At 40.3% G+C, this 21,340-nt stretch overlaps 1 protein-coding gene across 17 annotated transcripts in view; it reads left to right on the forward strand.

Moving 5' to 3' along the window:
- Positions 1–21,340, forward strand: part of CADPS (calcium dependent secretion activator) — a 465,131-nt gene that overhangs the window by 305,180 nt on the left and 138,611 nt on the right. For 16 of the 17 annotated variants that reach the window (XM_038565968.1, XM_038565965.1, XM_038565963.1 and 13 more), the window contains exons 11-12: positions 6,038–6,250; positions 19,406–19,542. In XM_038565968.1, the coding sequence (XP_038421896.1) occupies positions 6,038–6,250; positions 19,406–19,542 (350 nt within the window). Of the gene's footprint in view, positions 1–6,037; positions 6,251–11,005; positions 11,018–19,405; positions 19,543–21,340 lie in introns of all 17 variants that reach the window. The other variant, XM_038565956.1, reaches the window with a different exon arrangement.

Genomic DNA, 21,340 nt, shown 5'->3' on the forward strand with positions numbered 1-21,340 from the left:
CCACATCACATATGTACTCCACCTAAAATGCTAAAAAAGAAATTACTGCTGGGGGAGTCTTACATGTACACTAAGGACTGCATGTACGTGTGTATGTTAGTGTGTGTGCTTTTCACCTGTGATGTGTGGGCTTGGCGGGTGTTGTGTCTCCATGTCTAAGTGAGCCTGTCCTGTATCTGCTAACTACAATCCAAGGTTAGCTGATGGCACTTGAAAAGAAAACTCTCCCTAAATTCTTCTTTCCTAAGTAGACACCAATCCACAAGCATAGACATCCAAGCTCCTCAGCCTTATGTAACTAAAAGAACCACACAAATGGTAGTATTTCTCATAAGTTCTACATCCTGCCCCCTCACACCTCTTCCCCCCACCCATTTTATCTTTTTCCCGGGAAAAAAAAAATGAATAAAAATCAGCCTCAAAGAACCTTCAAAATGGGGAGGGGGGGTGCGAAATCTTTTCAGCATATTAATGAACAACAAGCACCAACAGCCCTCTCCCAGAGAAGTTTATTTTTATGCCAAATCTGCACAAGGGAAGCATTTCCAACCATACTGCATTATTTGGCCCAAAACCTTTTTTCTACTCCCATATTGCTCTTCCACATGCAACAAAATACACATAAAAGAAAAACAGAGTTTGAGAAAAGATGGAATGTTAACCTGAAAAGGTGTGGCAGGGAAGGCCTGAGGCCCAGTCCGCTTAGGAAAATTAGCCCCTTCAGAGTCCCAGCCCTGAGTGGTGTGGACTCGTCCCCACACCTCCCCCTGGGTAATCTGTCTGCCTCCAGCCCAAGCACGATACAGAGCTGACCACAGAAGGCGAGAATTAAAGGCTCCGCCTGGAAATCCTTCATAATAAGTAGAGCCTACAAGTTTGAAACAATTTCACGCAACATCTCATTGAAAGGATGTGGCTTCTGCATTAAGAAACCGGCCCTCACAGGTTTCTGCAATAGTTTGCATTCTTTTCAGACCATTGAGTTCCTTTCAGAAAAATAGATTCCAACTTTCCAAAGACCAGCATTTTAAAGCGGGGTGGGGGGTGGGGGGGAAAGGCCCCAGGTGCGTAGGATATCCATAGCATCTTCTGGTGGTAATTCCTTCTAAGCCAGTTCCCAGGCCCCTTGCCCCCACATGATTGCATTTGGACCTTACCACAATCCCACCAAAGAGACCAGGATCCTCTTCCCATTTTAAAAAGAAAGAAAAGGAGCTGGAACCCGGGGTCTAGCCCACGTCATTCTTTGGCACTTGCAGTAAACCATAGCTACGTGTACTGCTACTGCAAAGCTAGAATTGTTATTTTATCGTAGGAAAACAGAACTCTCTTCCCACAACGGGGAGGGCAGGAGCCGAGAGAAAGCTGTTCTATATACATACAAAAGTTAATTGTGCACATATATTATCAAAGCTTCTTTTTTTTTCTACATTGGTCCCATGGGATATAATTTATAAATTCCTTTACCAAGGATGCACATGGAAAGTAAGTTGTTTATGTTCTGGAGAATGATAAGCAACTTCTTTTCCGTTCTTCCATGTGCCAAGTCCTATTTATCTCCAAATGTTTGATTGAAAATGGAGATTGCAATACTCCCAATTGTCCTAAGAAGTCTAACTCAGAATTTCTTAAAGAGTCCTTGAACTCCCGGGCCCCGCTCCTAACCCATGAACCAGAGGGGAGGAGGCCAGAATTCTTATATTTAAATAAGCACTGTCGAGGATTCCTGTGCACAGTCAAGTTTGCCAGCTGGAGATGGAAGTCATGCACAATTTAGCCACTGTCCTCAGAGATTCGAAAATCTCCTCAAGCTCTCCCTGACAGGTGAGTGTGCGAACGGGGATGGACTTCTGAGTCCCTCCGGTTCCCGCTGCGCTGGGCTTGGCGCAGATGTCTGTGGAGCCCCCAGGTGGAGATTGTTTATGGGGAGGCAGCCTTGTAGGCGTGTGTGTTCTTGTCTTTGTGGCGGCCTCGGATCTAGATGGGCACCCAGACACCAGCCTGTGCGCCAAATCAACTCTACCTGTTTAGGATCTTTGAAATATTACTTCGACGAATTGGTAAATAATTGTATGTGAATTTTACATACAGGCTATGCATCCTGAGCTTAAAATGAGAATGCTTCACCTTGCATTTCCCTGGGGGCGGTTTGGAGAGTATACAGGGATCTCTCAAGTCCTATTAGATTAAGTAATTCAGTCCAAATAAAAGGATATTCAGAATAATTCAACGGCACAGTTTACGCAACTACACTTAGCCCTGGACAACGATACCCTTGTAAATAGACTGTGGCCGTCCAAGCAGCTTTGCTGGAACAGCCGTCCCCCTGCCCCCGCCACGTCACCCCCCCAGGGAGCTGGCCAACCTTCCCTGCCTGGTCCTTTCCCAGACGCGTCCTCTTGTTCTTGACAGGTCAGTACCTGTGGGGCTGTTTCCCCGGTTCCCCGTGAAGAGCCCCTGCACACTGTCACACGTCATGTCCCACAGACGCAGTCCCCAGGAATCGCTGCCTTGTCTAAAGCTCTGCTGCCTCGGAGCATGTGTTGTTCACTTTGCTTTCTCCTCCCTTGGGTTGCTTTCAGCGGGATTGTTCTGGTCCCCCCTTGCTTTCACTGGTGTGCCTTCGGTCTCCAATGCCTTCTGAAAAAGCTCTGTGGCTCTCCGCTGCTGTCACTGCCACGGCTTCTGCTGCTTTACATAGTTCTCCTTGTGCTCCACTCGCTCCACAATTAGGCTTCATTCTGTGGTTAACAACTAGTTCTCAGAGAGCTTTTGCTGTGCGTCGGGCCATGCTATTGGGCTTTGGGCCGTACAGCACGAGGGGTGCACTAGTCAGCCGGACAGGGGGGCTAGAAGCCCAGCTCCAATGCCTACAGCCCTATTCTGTGTCCATCGGCTAGTTACAGCCTTCTCGGTGATTGTTTCCTCATTTATAAAATGGGAATGATAGTACTTACTTTGTAGGGCCATTGAGAGGATCAAATAAAAATCTGAAAACTTCTTAGTTTCTTTCTACCTTTACCTCTCCACTTTCCAAAGCAACCCTGTGAACTGACCTTCTGAGAGTAGCTCCAGGAACACAGCCTCCCCATCCCCTGGGTGCAGGTCCTGGAGGGTACGGAGTGGGGCAGGGGGAATCACCCTCCAGTGATACTGAGCCTGGCATTCACTGGACAAGCATCACAGTAGCTAATCCCAAAAGTTACCATGAGGCTAGGCTGCAGAAGGTCTGTTGACTCACTGTTTCAGCTCCTTCATGTTCACTTTTCGGGGCTTAAAGCATTCCTCAAAGCTCTTCTTCCTTTTCCTTCCAGATTTGCCTTCTTATCATGCTATCCATTCATCTCATCAGATTTTCCTTGCTTGCTAACTGGATATCATCCTATCCAAACCACACATTTAAAAACCCTCCATAAGAAATTAGATAAAATACTCTCTCCTAATCATAACTACCAAAAAGCTTTTGTTAAAAATGCTATAGCACTATGCCCTCCGCGCGAAGAAGTAGCTGTTGATTGTTCAAGAGCCCCTGGCAATTCTAAGTGCAGAATTTCCAACACACATGCACTCTATGGGATAGACACGCCTGAATTAACATTAACAGCACAAAGGAGAAGTCTTAGCATCACCAGAAATCTCTTCCCGATGCCAACTACCAAGCCACCTGGTGACTGGGCCTTTTTGGAGATTTGGGGGTGCTATTCACTCTGCGCATTCTCCTCTCTGTATTAAACTGATAATTGGGAGGATGATGATGAGCAACCTGATGGAGAAAGGAACTTTATTTCCAGCCAGAAGTGTACCTAAAATTATAATATTTTGGAATAGATTGACAGACACAATGTAGCTGTAGCCTGAGCCCAAAGAAGTTTCCACCTACCTGTCCCTAAATTTTAACCTTGAGAGTCATCTGTGGATAAACAATGGTCTGTAGAGCATTCATTCACTCAACAAGTATTTGCTAAATACCTACTATAAGCTATGCACTATTCCAGGCATGAGGGATACAGCAGTGAACAAAATGGACAGACATTCCTTGTCCTTATGAAGTTAAGTAAATTCTTGTCAGAAGGTGTTAAGCAAGATAAAAAAAGGATGGCAACTGAGGGGTAAAGGTCAGGGAGGGACTCAATAAGAATGAGATGTTGGAGCAATGATATGAAGGAGATGATGATGTGAATCATGCAGACATCTGGAGGAAGTGTATTCTAGGCACAGGAAACAACAAGTGCAAAAGTCTCAAGGTGGGAACATGCTTGGAGTGTTCGAGGAATAGCAAGAGATGAGTGTGGCTACCGGGAAGTACGTGCATGTATGCACAAAGCAGGGAGTGGGAGGAGACAAGGGTAGAAGTAGCAGTGGGTAAATCTGTGGAGCCTTGCAGGCCTTGTCAGAACCTAGACCTTTCCTCTGAGTGAAATGAGGATCGACTGGTTTTGAGCAGAGGAGTGCTCTTGCTAAACTGATTTGACTCTTGCTAAACTGATTACTTTGGCTGCCATTGGGAGTCAACTATAGAGAGTGAGGATGAAGCAGAATCTTACAGATAAGATAGGAGACCATTAAAATAGTCCATGTGAGAGGTGACCATGACTAGAATGCAAGCACTGGAGGTGGAAGAAGGGGTCAAATTCTGGTATAATGCTCTGTAGATATAACCATCAGAATTCCATTGGAAGTGGGCAGTAAGAGGAAGTGAGAAGTCAAAAAGGACCCCAGGTCTGAGGGCTTGAACATTTAGAGGGACAAGCTCAGCTCTACTGAGGAAGGGAGGAGTTTGGAAGAAAGACCAGGAGTTCAGTGTTAGACATGATGAGCTTGGGGTGTCTAGCAAATATCCATGCAAAGTCAAGACAACCATTAGATGTTCAGGTCTGCAGTTCACAGGAGAGGCCCAGTGTGGAGATAGAAATGTAGAGACTATTATAAGCAGATTCATGGTGTTTAAGACTGGATGGCATCACTGGGGAAGAGAAGAGGTTCAAGGACACACCAGGATGCTACGGCACTCAACAGTCAGGAGAAGGAAGAGAAGCCAGCAAGCAAGACTGACAAGTAGCAGCCAGGGAGAGAGAAGGAAATTGGGTGACCTGGAACCAAGTGAAGAAAGTGTTTCAAAGAAAATCAAATGTCAGCCCATGGATTGAATAAAATGTAGATTCTGAACTGACCTTTGGATTCTGCAATGTGGAAGTCATTGATGACCTTGACGAGTTCCCATGGGACAGCAGCCTGATTGGAGAAGCTTTAGGGCAGAATAGGGGGAGAAAGACTGTTGTTACTAAAAGTGTGGTCCTGGGGTATCTGGGTGGCTAAGTGATTGAGCATCTGTCTTTGGCTCAGGTCGTGATCTCAGGTCTGGGGATCAAGTCCTGCATTGGGCTCCCTGCAGGGAGCCTGCTTCTCCCTCTGCCGATGTCACTGCCTCTCTTTCTGTGTCTCTCATGAATAAATAAAATCTTTAAAAAAAAAAAAGGAAAGGAAAGAAAGTGTGGTCCTTAGACCAGCACCATCTGCATCCTCTGGGAGCTTGTTAGAAATGCAGGTTCTCAGGCTTCTAACCCCGACTTACCAAATCTGCATTCCAACAAGATGCCCCTGGGATTCACAAGGGCACTAAAATTTTAAGAAGCGCTGGTAGAGATTCCTCTTATACTGTAAAGCAAACAATAATAGGACAATAGCTGAAGGGAGATGTGGGGTCGAGATGTTCTTGTGGTGGTGGTGGTGGTTTGTTTTTAAAAGTGAAAAAAATAATAGTATGCTTAAAAGCAGATATCTACCCCACCATTACACAGCCTGTTTGACAATTCTGTCCCCAGCAAGACAAAGACAATGACAAGAGCCAATCTCAGAATGTCTGTTTTTAAATTACGACTTCACTCTGTGGCCAAGTGGGTATCAGAGTTCCCATTCTAGAGTCAGATTCTCCCTTCCCTGGCCCAAAGAAAAGCAGCAGAAATGGCCTTTCTCGGGGCTTTGTTCTGCTGAGAACATAGCAGCTCAGCTTAATAGTGTTTATTCCCTTTTATTCCAGGTTTAGAGGGTGGCCGAGCCTTCTTCAATGCAGTCAAAGAAGGAGACACCGTGATATTTGCAAGTGATGACGAGCAAGATCGCATCTTATGGGTTCAAGCCATGTATCGGGCTACTGGGCAGTCACACAAGCCTGTGCCCCCGACCCAAGTCCAAAAGCTCAATGCTAAGGGAGGGACTGTGCCTCAGCTGGATGCCCCCATCTCCCAATTTTGTAAGTAAATATGCCATTTGTTTACAATAGCTCTGTAGAGGAAAGTAAATTTTCCAAAGTTGAAGTAGAAAATCTAGTTGCTTTTGTGTTAAGGATTCATAAAATATGTTTGCTGGGGGAAAAAAAATATGAATTTGGAGGGGTGGTGGGGAGTGGGGACCAAAATGTTAGATGAAAGTAATTTTAAAGTGCAATACTTGACATTCCCTCCTGCCCCCCACCCAAGGACTAAACAGAGGAGAATGTATTTTAGGTGGATTTTTATCTCTTTGTTTTGGTGAGAGTTTGGAATTCACAGCCAGACTTGTATTTGTTTGAGTCCTTCAAATATAGTAGGTTATGTATGTCTTTGACTCATTTCTTCCTATTAAAAGTAATTTTAAAATAGGGCTCGATTTGAAGTAAATTTAAATCTGCAACTTAGAACCATTTAAAAATAAATGATGACATTATCACATGCAGTGGAAAAAAACAAAAAACAACAAAAAAAATGGTACCTAAAATCCCATTCTGAGCAAATATACCAGGACTCAAAATTGAAGCCGTCTGTTTAAACAGCCCCAGTTCAGTTTCCAGTTTTTTCTTTTACCTCTACATCCATTTCCATTTCTTGCCCCTTTGCCATGACTTTTTCTACCTTGGGGAGTTTTTCTTTTTTTTTTCTCACAACACTTCTGATACATGAGGGCAAGGTGAAATCTACCATACACCTGGAGGGAGTTATTAAATCAAAGAAAATGGAAACACAGGAAACCTATAGCACCAAATAAAGTGATTCATTTTAGTTACAAACATTAATCCTAACCAGAGACGTCCACCTTACCCTATCAAGTCATTTGCGGATCACTCAGGTACAAGTCATTTTTAGTGATAGTTATGATTACTCCTTACTTTAGCCTGGACCCCACTCAATCGAGTTCACAGAGACAACTGTCTAGGTGATGAGACACAAAAACGAGGAAGATAGATGAGGTCCCTGTGCTCAGGATATCTCTGTTCCAGTAGGAGAATCTAGCCAGCACACAAGTCAAGAAACAAGTTAAGACAGTTGTAGACGTTAGAAACTATGAAGAATCTAATGCAGTGGTGACTGGGTAGAGAAAGATGATCTGAACTTTAGCCCAAATGATAGGAATTCAGCTCCACAGTACCTTAAAAAGAGAACTGCACCAGCTGGGAAGGCAAGTACAAAAACCCACAGCAGAAACTTGACCTTCACCCTGATGCTTCTACATGGTCTCTCCCCCTGTCGCTCTTAAAAAAATATGCATTTGATTCAAATGATTTTGCAGCAACAACAAAATAGAGGTTAATTCTCTCTCCAGTGTATACTGTCATGTCCATTTCTGCCTAACAAGACTGTATGTTCTTAAACCTGTAACTCCCTTGCTTATGGGAAAGAAATTCTTTTTGGAGGAGAAATACTCTTCATCAGGTCCTCCCAATAATTCCTGTCTGGTACCTATAGTTTCTTAAAGGAAGGTGCATTCTCCATGGAACATCGTGGACAATCATACAATCACCATGGGTTTCCATGCAGAAAAACCTGAAAGAAGGAGGCAAAGGTTGAGGAAGGACTTTGGAGTAAGGGCAGCCCTCCCGACCATAACCACCACCAACTTCCCCATGCTCTTCTTGCTTTCTCTAATATTTAGGACACTTGGATTCATTTGAGAGCAATAAAGAGACAGGGCAACATCTCTTTCTATTGGTTTAGTCATGAGTTGAGATAAAACATACCCCAAAATTTATTTAATTTGTTTTAAAAACTACTCTGTGATGGAATCCATCCTTTCACCTTGCCTAAGAGGCTCCATTTTAATAAATTTAGAAATAACACATCCTATCATATTCCTCTGAAATGGAATTATCTGTACATCAGGGAGGAAAATTCCTAATTATAATCATCATCCAAATCAACCTCATAGAACATGGATCTCAGGTGGTATTTGGAAAATACTGGTTTTATTTCCAAAGAATCTCAATTTCTTCTAAAGTCATTTCACCTTACCTTCAGTGTTCTTGTTCATCATCCACCCAGATCAAGAGATTACTGCTTCATTTGTGATTAGCCTCACTTTTTCCTTGTTAGGATAGGAAAGAGGAAGAAATTCAGAAGTAAAAGTAAATGGAAACCAGACACTGATTAAAAAAAGAAATCCGCTGATGGAGGCTGTAAGGAAGGGATAGTTGTCTCCTTGTGGAAATACATAGGGGCTCTTGATTAAATTCATTAGATTAGGATTCATTCAGCAATGAAATTAGAATGCTAGTCATTAGGCATCAGCAGGAAGATTTAATTGAGTGCACATCAACTTGATGTATGTCACCACCCTAGTTGACATAGGAAACTTGCATTAAATGGGACACCCAAAGCAAGATTCTAAGGGTTAGAATTTGGAGAGTGGATAATATCATCCCTAGAGAGCATGGGAGGTAGATTGAAGGGATGAGAGAAGGCAAGATAATTCATGCCTCTGAAATTTATCAGTAGCTGGTGGTGGAACCCCCCCCCCCCTCTTGTCTCCTTAATCACTGCTCAGGAACAAGGTTCTCTAAAGAGTGTGAGGCCCTACCACACCTGCCAGGTTTTATAAGAAAAAAGGTACCACTTTCATCCATGCAGACTGCACGCTTCATTAGTCATTTTTCACCCAGACAAAACTGTGAATGGTGCCTATTGAGTTGCGCAGTGCCCAATCTGCACAACTGTACACCATTGACCCTGTAATAAATGATAATCCTTACCTAGAGCTTCAATCCAATAATGTTGAACCCAGTAATCCCATAGTTACTGTACTACTCCTGGAACAGAGGCTCAATACCACTCCAGATTCTTTCTATTGTTAGTTTAGGCACTTAATAAAAACTGCAACCAGAGTAACAGCAAATGAGCCTTCTGTTCCCATAATTTAGCAGAGGAATCCAGTCAGAATTTTAACCAACCCAGCTTTCTGCACCTGATTGTTTGGAGTTAGGTCTACTTAAAACCAATGATAAAGATCAAAAAAGGAACAAGAAGCTCTACATTCCATGGAGTTACTGAGTAGTGATGCATAACAACCAAAAACTGGCTAGGGGTTTGACAGTATATCATAATTTTCAGTGGAATCTGCTACAGAATGGTGGTTATGTCACAATCACTTTACAGCTGCATTTAATTTGTTAAACTCAAACCATCACTATTAAACAGATCAGGCGTCATTTGTGGGTAGCAGTCAAACTCACAGTGTTGATTTATTTTGAGAGTTACCACCTTATCCAGATTTGCCCGCAACTTCCCTGGTTTTCTCACTAAAAGTTTTGTCTCCAGAAACGGCCTCGGTTCTGGACAAACTGGGACTGGTTGGTCACTTGGCATGACAAAGCAAGGTTCTAGAAAAATGCAAAAAAGTTACAACATAGTAATAAACAGCAATCTTTGATCCTTTCGCTGATAGTTGGTTCTCGGCCCATATTGACACATCACAAACATTCAGTCATGGGTTCTGTAACAAAAAGAGTAAACACAATCAAGTATTGCATTTTAAAAAGGTTTCCTTGACTTCCAAAAGGTAAGGGTCATTCTCAAGTACCTAGTCCTGTACACAGTTCATCAAATCTTGGTTTTAAATACGTGTTCGAAGTATTTGCCTTTCTTGCAAGTGAATAATTTTTAAGAACAACGTTTCAGTGAGTTAACTTTGTAATCACTTTACTAGTATTAGTTGGCATAGGGAAGCTACAGAAAAATGGGAGAGGTTTTTAGGGTAGAGAAAAATAAACACTCCAGTCTTGTCATGTCGCTGTCTGCTAAAGGGGGAACTTGAGAATGGAACATTTTACAGTTTGGGAAGCTCAGGAGTAATTATGAGTTTATTTGGGTCTTTCTAAATTCAGTTTGACAGACTTCTGGGTGCAGTTTTTATTTTTTGCAATTTCAAAATGAAAAGACACGTCTAAGAAAGAGTGGAGTGGAGTATTTATATGGCATTGTAAAAACCGAAAAAAAAAATAGATCCTGCTATTCATTAGTTTGTATGTGACTCTACAATGATTTTGGGAGGGTTCCACCAAACTTTAAAACCTTTTTGTTCTTTTGTGGTTTTTTTGGTGTGTGTTCTTGTTGATTTCCTTTTTCCCCCTTTTATTTTGGTTGAAACGTGAAAAAATTAAGTCAGTGGCCAGCTGTACGTTTTTAAACAAGTATTTATGATTTTCCAGTTTTTAAGGCCAATGTTGCTCACCTTGGAAACTATGTTCAAGTCTGTTGTCGAGGGTTGCCACAATTTATTACGCCAAGTGGCCTCTCATTGAGACACCTGATTCCTGTCCAATCTGTGTTAGAGGAACAGTAAAAACCAGTACCTCCGTTCTCATTCGGAGTGGGGGGAGGGGGTATTTTAAACTTTGCTCGTTGGTCAATGATTACTTGATATATCACTTGCAATGAGTCTCATTTTAATGTCTGTTTCTCAACTAATAACTGTTAATCACATCATACATCCCTAAAGTTGGATGTTTTGAGAATTGTTCTATTTTTGCTACCCCCCAAACAGACTTCAAAGTTAGTGGGGTCTTGGTTACTGTTGGTTTGGGAGGGGGGGTTGATTTTGGTTTTTGTTTTATTTTGTTTCATTTAAGTTTCCTTGTTCAATCTTTGCTCAAACCCGAGAACTTTAGCTGCTAGGTTAGAACTCCTGTCTGCTTTCCTGAGCCTTGTTGCTAGTCTTTATGTTATTCTGGTTTGTTCCTTCTTACCCTGCTAACTTCTAGCTGGACTGAAGGGTAAGTGTTCCCCTATAGCTAGCACAGCTCAGATAATCAGACTAGATTATCTGACACCTGCAATGTGCATCCTCCCTCTCCTCTTAAATCTCCCTCATGTCTAGACTTTGTAGTAAAACTTTTCATGTTATTTTCCTGACCTTAGGTTTGAAATGTAAGCTTCCATACGGAAACTAGGATGCATGTGATGTGTGCATAATTGCCTCCTCTCCTTGGCTTTCATATTGGCATCAAATGATCCTCTGAGTAAAGCCAACCATTAACATCTCCTAATTTTTTTCATTCCGAGAATATTAATTAGCATCATAACAAAATGGCAAATGATGCCTTTGTTTCATGGAATTCACAGCTACCTGACTGCTTAATGCCTGAAAACAGATCATTTTGCACTCTGATAATGTGTTATTGTTTTTCCTCTCCAATTCCAAAGATAAGAATGGTCAGCTGTACCTGTGGGGTGGTAACCATGGATACCTTAACAAATAGAAAAGTGGGGTAGGACACCCAAAGACGTTAACTGAATAAGATTTCAAGAAACTGCTGAATACAATGAATAAAGTAAATGCATTATTTGAACACTAAAGAGTTCATTCTACCTGACTTGAGGGTGTGCTCTAAGTAAGATCCAAAGGAGGATTAATTTTGAAAGGAGAGCTATAATACATGGGATCACACACACAAAAACAGGAAATTAAGGACACGATTGAGCCCATGTAGCTTTTTCACAGAAACTTCAGATTCACAATCTCACAATACCGTAGAGGGTTTGGACCTCTGGTCTAGAATGTCTCACTGCTACTCCCCCAATGACAAGGATAACAATAGCTTTTTCGATGTCATTTGTATTGGTACTAATTTTTCTAAAAATACACCTGTAAGAGAGAAAAGAAACTTTAAAACTTAGACAAACCTTTCTCTTCGCTATTTGAGTTACTAATGAAAGAGAATCTACAATTCCTTTATTCATACAGAGAAAAGCTGCCCACCCAATGTATTGAGGGTAGACTTGACCTTAGAAGGAAATAGAAAAACCAGTCAAGAGAGCAGGCAAATATGTACTTGAGTATTCTGAATGCTGATTTAGAAACTGTAGGTCATATCATTCCTCCGCCCATTTAATAATAGTACTTTCTTCTAATTCTTTGTTTCTTTAATTTGCTTTCTTTACCCCTTTCTTTCTTTTTTCTTTTGTTTTGCATAAATGTACCCCTGGCTAGCAGACAGATTTTTTTTCACCACTCCAAGCAGATACTTAATTTAACTTAACTTTACTTTGAATGTCTGATGAGGCATTTTAAAAGCTTACCATAGAATGTGAATATAGTGGGAATTTAGGGTTTTGCTATACTTTTTTTTTTTAAGAATGAAAGGATGGGTGAATAGATGTCTGAATGAAATCTGTTTTGAGCGAATTTACATATATTTGCACAACAACGCATTGCTATCCTAGTAGATTTCCAAATAGTCGTTTGCCTTTACTCCTTTCTATAGTTTTATCTCATGAAGAGTTTTGCTGTATCTTCTTGTATTGTCAACTTGCAGTTGCTACGTTGCAGGAATGCAATATCAAAGCATTAATTCAATATCAAATTAATTTGCATGACCCCAAGCCACATTGTAAATCATTTTCCTTCTCGTTGCAAAAGTAAATGACCTTTTAAAAAGAACAGACTCCCAAAACCAGGTCGAAAATTTTCCAAATGATATGATCTACATAGTCCATGTTAAATGAAGGTTCATTTCTTTGTTAACTACTTTAGGCACATTTTAAATGTATTATTCACTCATCAGTCGAGCACACTCATGTCATGTAGTGATTTACAGTAAGATACATTATTAATTAGCCAACTACAGAAAGTTTATTTTTGCTCCTGTCACAGGGAATGTAAAGACATCATCAAGTACTCCGTAAATTAATTGAAAATATAATAAATACAGCAGGGAAAATTACAAATCATTTACTTATTCATTTTGAGATCGTTGACAAAATCTCTCATGATTTTTACTCTGTCTTATGACAAATTATAAAAATTAACTTGAAGTAAACATCACATGTTTATCCCTTTGGGTGTACTTCCATAATAGTTTTAAATTCAAGATTTTTGCAAAATGAAACATGGCCCTTCATAGCTTCTGAGAAGCCATTCTCTCTTGGCCATGCAAGTTAGCTTGACTGAGTCAAGGGGACCATGAAGAAATGAAGTTGTTTCTCAAGGGCAGCAGGCATGGGAGGACCAATCTTTTGCTTGCTATGCAGAGCTGAGGCAGAGCACAACATCCCCTGGTTACTTGATCATGGCACAAAAAACTCTTCTAGAAAAATCTGTAAACAGCCAGCTGCCATCAATCATTGTCATTTCTTTATTTCATGTCTTCTGATGAGGTTGACTACTGTCATTGTTCGTTATTGTCCAAACCATACATTCACTCTTGTACTGTCAAGCAGATATGACAAGCACACATTTTCCATATAAGAAAGATACAAAGTCACCTTTTAATTTGCAGTTTGGGTTCACAATGACTTTAGAGTCACATTAGCTATTCTCTTGCCTCTAGCATCCATCAGGAGTAGCAACAGCCATAGCTGTGCTCTACATTTCAGTGATAAAGTGGCACCTCTAGCTTATTATAAAAGGGACTCATTAGAGAAAGGAGCCTCTCTGAGACAATTTATTAACAGTACAATCATAATTATTTTCAACAGCAGAATTTCTTTTTTCCTAGCCTACAAAAAGTTCTAAAATGTAATGCTACAAAATAAAAAGAGAGATTTGACCTTTTGTCCTCATTTCCTCAGCTCTTAGAATAATGGGAAAATCTCAATAAAATGAAAATTTGAAAGCTGTATTAATACTCCCAAGAAAAGTACATGTATTTGGTAGACCTTATTGCGAACTTGTCTAAAAAGTTTTGTATCTGAACCAGATCACATAAATAGGCTTGTTATTAAGACAAGAGATCATGAAAAATCTTATATGTTTCCCATGGCAAGGAAGAAAAAGGAAATGAATATTACACATGAAATAAACCCAAACATCTGATCAATTAAAGAACAACATAAGTAACTGGGTCATCAATTAGTGACATCACTTGAATTTTACTGAAGTAGATAAAATGAGAGTATAAAATCCATTTTTTTTAAAGTATAATCATATCACTTTAGGAACCTGTATTTTCCCAACTTTCCTTAAATGCCAAACCAAAATTGTTTTTGAGTAAACTTGGGGTAAAGTTCTGATGAATTTCCACTCAAAAGTATACCTACCTTCCATAAGTCTTTGTGTCCATCAGCCTGCTTCTGTGTCATGGATACCATTAGTAAGATTTTAAGTTTCTTAATGTTGTTTAGGTACCTCTGTCAACTTTATTCATCTAAGGTTAGTCTGAAGTCATGTCTGTGCCTATGCTATACAGGACTTCAGAATTTTTATGCAATTAAACCCCAGAAGTAAAACAAGTAGCATTGTTTGGAAGATGTGTTGAATTATGCCCTACCTGCAGAGCCTGTAAAATTACACAGCCAATTTTTAGAGCATTTGGAGCCCTCACGGACCAAGGAAGGCTTAGAAACTTCTCAGCCAGGTCCAGAAAAAGTAAAGGTTTAAGTCAATTCTTAAATTGCAGTCAATCCTTGATTTCTAAAAGAGAGAGGGAAAAAAGGAAGAAGAAAGAAAGAAAGAAAGAAAGAAAGAAAGAAAGAAAGAAAGAAGAAGAAAGAAAGAAAGAAAGAAAGAAAGAAAGAAAGAAAGAAAGAAAGAAAGAAAGAAAAGAACATGTATTAATGAAAAAGAGCATTGGTATACATTTCCCAAAGCCAGAGATAATCCAAACATCATTGGAGATTTTAGCAGCCACATTACCCTCCTAATTCTGTTTTGCTCACCCTAGTGTTCAAATTCATTTTCATTCTCTTGACACACAAGCCAAACATTGGCAAAGGAAGCGATCCCAAGGTGTCCTGAATTCAGGAAGTAACTTTCTCATATTTTGCTTTGGGCTGTTTTCGCCTTGCTAATGTCAGCACTGGAGTTTTCTTTTTCTTCCATCAACCAGTTCCAATTGTTTGTACAGGGGAAAATGGAGTTGCAAGGAGCATCTATTTTGTAATGTTCCGCACAGTAGAAGAACAGACTGGGCCAGTGCAAGAATGACTATATGGTGTTGCTTGGGAAGCACCCACAAGTTCTTTGAAACAGAATTTGGAACAGCTGGACCACTGCAGTGTTTTATTTTAAAATAGACAACATATGTAATGCATATGGTCCTAGACATGTATGGAGACACAGGCAGACAATCTGAATGGTATCCAAAGACACCTGCACCTAGAATTCTGTTTCCTTCTATAAGATTTTTTTTTCCCCGAAGAGCACATGTTCCCACTTTTGGATTTGCAAGATGCCATCTGAATCCCCATGTGTGTGACTCCTTAATAAAGTCAATGGGAAGTTTCCTGGGATGGAAGTGTCAGAATAAGTCAGTTAATAAACACCTCCTAGGGACCTGGCTCCTCTGGGAGCTGGCAGGGGAAAGAACAGATCAGAAACTTGCCCTCAAGGAACATATTATCTATCAAGGGATTCAACTGTGTGTGGGTGTTCTGACCACAGAGAAATGGGAACATAAACCAGCTAGAACACAGAAACAGGACGTGGGAATTAGTTGTACAGGGGCAGAGGAGAAGCACAAAGCAGAGAGACTGGGAAGGCTCCCAGCTTCTTAGAAGCAATATGGTTTAAGAAGCAACCTGTAACTAACATTAGCTATAAATGCAGAGACATCCTCGGCTCGCTGAAAACATTAAACAAACTGGCTTCAGGAGCACTAAAAAGCCTGCCCACTCCCTCACAGCTAAGGTTTATTGAGCACTTACTATGTGCTGGGTACCCAGGTGCTTTACAGGCACTTCTCAGCAGAACGTCCCAGCAACCTTCCTAGGGTAGACTCAAACACTATTCTCAACTTACATATGAGGAGAAGAACACTCAGAAACACTAATCAACTTGCCTCACGTCACACCCCTGGTCATGGCAGGGCTGGCCTCACCTTCAGTCTTTGTGACCCCTTCAGCCCACCTGCTTTACTCCCTGCTATCCTAGCTCAAATACCCTGTCCCTATTGAATTTAGTATATCAACATTTCATAAAAATAAAAAAATAGAATATATTTGTTGAAGTAGTGAATTTATTTATTTTGATGAGATAAATTCACTATTTTAACACATATGTCTTGAGTACCTGCTACGTACCACGTACTGACATACTGTTCCCAGTGCTCGGGCTACAGCAGAGAGTAAAAGTACCAAAATCCCTACTGGGATGGAGCTTAAAAATCAGATCCCTTTTCCTGACACCTTAAAATAGCGTCCCTTCCCCCCCCCCCACGCCCTTCCCCCACACCCCTCACTCTGCTCCTCTTTCTTTTTTTGAATATAATAAGCTCAGTGAAACTCTCAAAGATTTCATGGAACCCAACCACCCTTTTAAGCACTCTTGAGTTGTTGGAACCATTAAGATAATGAGCCTAAATCTGAGTAAATGATGATTTTGTGTAAGCAAAATCCAGGGGCTGCTCGTTTTACCTGCTGGAAATTCCCATTGCATTCAGCTCCATCTTATACATGTGGGAGTTGTGCAAGAGACCTTAAGGATGGTTAAGTGACAGTGACCTCACCGAGGGACGTGGAAATTCAGCTCATCTTACACCCAAGGAAACTGAGTCTCATAGAGAGCAACAAGCCGCCATCCCACAGCTTATTTAAAAATAGAGCTCAAACTAGAGTCCAGATCTCCTAAAGCAGTCCCAGTCTCATCTACATGTGGACCGAGAGAGAGAGGGAGGGAGGAGAGGAAGAAGGAAAAAGGAATTTTTATGTTGATAGGGTTGCTTTCGGAAAGGAAAACAGGCTGATTTTAAGCATATTTTTCTGTAAGCCTGCTTTAAAACGTTAGTAAAAGAGAAATTGTTCTTTAGATGTACTCTAAGCCAGGAATTAGCCCGGTGAAGCTGTATTGTGATGCATCGGGGAGGCGGGGAGTGGGTCTGTATCCAGGTCCCTGCAGAGGAGCCAAGTTGTCTTTTCAGATCCGTTTCCTGAGTGGGCAGGCAGCAAGGCGAAATAGTTCATCGCAAACTTTTCAAGAGGTTCAACAAATAAAGAAAAAAAGACTTGAAACGTGTGTCATATTTTTAACAGCTACAAAAGACCCCCCTTCTCTCTGAGCTAAATGACCGGTTGCACCATCATAATTGAAGAGCAATAAAATAGTGAGCCAAACTGGCAAAGTAAGGCCCGGGCCGATTTGTCAGCTTGCAAGCGTCTTCTGAGAAATTTGAGAGCAAGAAGCTGGTGCTAGCCAAAATGCCTCCTCTATCTGTTAAAATTGGGAGGCACGAGGTGGGTGAGGCTTTTTATGAGGATGAAATAGGATAAGCAATTTGTGTACCCCACTGTTATTTTTCCTGAACTAAACTGACCTGGGACTGACCGGATGGAGGCAGGAGGGCATAATCTGTCCTACGGGACAGAAAGTGCCACCTGGACTGCAGGAGTGTCCTCCTGCCGGCAGAGATCTAAAGTTGGAGAAGGTTTAAGACGCCTGCCTTGGGCCAGAGGAGTCTCACACAGACACACTCTAGAAGCAGCTAGCTTTTTCCCCGGCGTCAACTTCCTGGACACCTCTCTTATTAACCATCCTGAGTCAAAGGAGAAATATAGTTTGGAGCCCAAACAACCAACAAAAGAAATCCTCATAGATAAAGCACCTAACCAGAAATTGAAAGCACTTTCTTGAAGACAAACCCGAGGCAATTAACACAGCAAAGAGAATTCTTTCTAGTATGATTCCCATCCAAGTGATTTCCCTTCCAAAACCGTGTGTTTTACATTTCTAATGGAGCAATTTGGCTATTAAAATACACATTCTTCAACTTGTCTTCTGGAAACTCTTGCTTCTGTGTGTCTGGGGCATAAACAACACATCCCGTTCAAACACTGACCACTTGCTGCTTCTATGAAAAATGACTAGGGATTTTAAAAATCTAACAGGAAGAGGGCAAAAACTCTGACATACCACGGATTTAGGTCTGAGTGATATACGAAATCCATGATATGATGAGAAACCATCATCTTAGAGTCACCCTGCTACCCTGCTTAGAGTCAAGCGTTCAGTCATGCCCCAAGCATGGAAGGGGCGGGGGGGGGGACCTGCCTGGGATGAAGGCCATGTATGAAAATACACCCAGACACCCTCTCAAGTCAGAAATTGATTTTCCTCATGTCCAGACAGCATTGCTGGTCCCTAGCAGTCCCCATATTCCAGCAGAATACTGCACGCAAGGGGATGAATAAACTCTTGCTTAATTTGATATGAAATTCTTTTTCTTTGCAGTCTGCATATCAGGAGACTGAGTAAATATGAGGTGGAGTGAGCCGATTCTTTTAATGCCAGATCGCCATTCCTCCCTCTTCGGGATTTACTTGGTCTCAGTTGAGTTGAATTCTGAGCTATTTTGCCGACTGAGTAGAGAGTATTTTAGTTACACATCTTGAGATTAATTAGTTAGCCCTTAGGAGGTTTTGCTTGCAGCCTTCACCCTGTAAGAAAAAGTGTGAATACATTGAGACTATTAATTCACAATAAATGGCAGATCATAGCCCTTGCTGAGTAGATCTGTTTGTCTCTTTCATAAGCTTTGCTAACTGTAAGCACCCTTTAAGGCAATGACCTTGGCTATCACAAACTAAATTCCCATTTAACTTATTCTCCAGGTTTCCCTGAAAATCTTTTGTTATTATTATTATTTTTTTTAATTTTGGAGGGCGGGGACTCAAATCTCTTGTGAAACCAAATTGGCACCGGGGATGTGGAAGGGGAGGATACTAATATTGTCACTTTGCTGAAAATCAGCATACCCCTTTTTCCAGCTAATCCCAATACTTGTAGAGAAATTGCTCTAGACATAACCACTGGAATGGCAGTATCTATTAAAAACAAACAAACAAAAAATACTAAAAAAAAAAAAAAAAAAAAAGCTAAATAGGGCTTTTATAAGCAAAGACCCGATCTGCTTTCAGTGTTCGGTGAAATGCAGGCGAAGTTACGGTCGTGTGCTTAGTTTTTAAAGAACAACATAAATGCACTGGAGTTGTGATCATTTGATACACACGTTGATGCCAATATATTTTTGCCTAAATGCAATAAACTCACCAGTAAGTGATGCAAGTTGACAATGGGAGGTAAAAAGAGTATCTTGCGGATGTTGGTGGGAGGCAACGGGGGAAGAGCTAGCGTTCATAATGCCTAGTGAATTCCTGTGTATTTGAAATGTCAAAGAAAATGTGATGTGTTTCTCTGAATTGTGTCTCTCTCTACATGTATAAATGAACAGACGCAGATAGAGCTCAAAAACATGGCATGGATGAATTTATCTCTTCCAACCCCTGTAACTTTGACCACGCTTCCCTCTTTGAGATGGTGCAGCGCCTTACTTTGGATCACAGACTTAATGATTCCTATTCTTGCCTGGCAAGTATATTCTTTGGTCTACAGCAATTTAAGCCTGATAACGTGTTTTCTTTTTAATGGAAATATTTCTCTACCTTTATATCAGAAGCTCTTTTTGTCTGTTACAGAGCCCTTTTTAACAATTAGAAATATGTTCTTGATTTCCTGGGTGGAGATAGTTTTACTTACCAAAGAAAGAAGACAGAGAAGGAGGAAGTTATCAGTAGAGACGGATCCAATTCCCCAGCCTCCCTAGCTAAGCTTCCCCCTTTTCAGCTGCTACTTGAGAAATATTCCCAAGAGGGTAATCGAGTTTGGCACCTGCTTGTGGAGAACTTGTAAAAATTGCCTCGGTTTCTTAGATTTTCAGACTCCCCCTCCCTCCCCTTCTCAGATGATAAGACCCTGTACTTCTGTCTCAGAAACGAATGTGTTCTTTTTGTTTATTTTTCAAAAATTAAAATGATTTGTAAATAGACTTCACTTCGCTTTTCATAAGCTAAACTGGTTGGGGTTTGTTTGTTTGGATGGCTTCTCGTTTTTTTCCATAGTATTCAAAGCCTTTTTCACCCTTTGGGGGAATTTTTTTTATGGTGCTTTAGACATTTGGAAGTCCAGCTCTCCAGCAAGAGCATCAGCATTCCTTGAAATCCTGTTCTAAGCCTAGATTTAAATAATTTAAATGCAGGGGACAACTATTATATTTTTCTCAAAATTCTGTCTTTATTGGATTCCTGAAGATACATTTTGGACTTTATACTAATCAAATTCAGAAGCCTAAAAAAGACCCCGTTTGTTTCCTTCTACAAACCATAAATTGTTGACTTCATTTCTTAAAGGTAAATTATATTAATCCCACTTTATAGATGGGAAAGATGAGGGGAAATAATGAAATGACGACAGAGAGGAAAAACCTCACCTTTGACTCTACACATTAAGATTAATGTATCTATATATTGCCAATATTATATAATTTACTAAGGTTAACATATTTTTGATATTTATGTAAATATAATGAAAATCTGTTTCCTTTCTAAGTGACATGGCTATTTCCTACATCTATTCTTACTACTTTTTATTTTAAATTCTGTTTTTTTTTCCTGTAACCAGAAGCCAAACTATTAAAAATAGTAGATAAAATAGTCTTAAAAACAGAAACGGGATTATATGGAATAATTTATTAATCTGCGTCTCATAAAAGATTCATTGATGATCTCGGGTTTAGAATCACTTCATCAGACGAATCTGAACTTTGCCAAATTGGAAAGGAACACTTCACTTTGACTTAAAAAAAAAAAAAAAAAAAAAAAGGCTTACCTTGCATTGCAAGGCAATTTTTCTCAAATGTGTTTCCTATGATTATGTGATTATTCATGTAATTATAAATTGCATTCATGAAAGTTGTAAGACTATGCCGCTGAGCTTAATTCCTATTCTCTTGAGGAATTTTTTTAAGGTGTTTTATTTTCACGACTTTTTTCACATCATCATTTTTTAAAATAATTTTCTTTTTCACTAAGAGATTCAGTCACTAAGGAGAATTAGCAAATGCCCTCTAAAAAATTAAACCAGAAGTGAAATTTTGAAGCTTGCTCCCTATTAATCATGTATATACTTCAAAATATGCTCCAAAATCCAAAATTAATTATGAATATCATAAAACAGTTTTCTTCTGCATTTCTATACCTGTATCTATTAATCATTATCCCCAAATTTCAGAAAATAACAGCAATTAAAAGGACCTTATCTCCTGCCTCTATATATTTCATTTTCTCATTATTACAATCTTTTTTTTTTTTTTCAGTTAGTTTTGGAGACC

Source organism: Canis lupus, chromosome 20, assembly GCF_011100685.1.
Source record: "Canis lupus familiaris isolate Mischka breed German Shepherd chromosome 20, alternate assembly UU_Cfam_GSD_1.0, whole genome shotgun sequence".
Classification (NCBI taxonomy): Eukaryota; Metazoa; Chordata; class Mammalia; order Carnivora; family Canidae; genus Canis; species Canis lupus.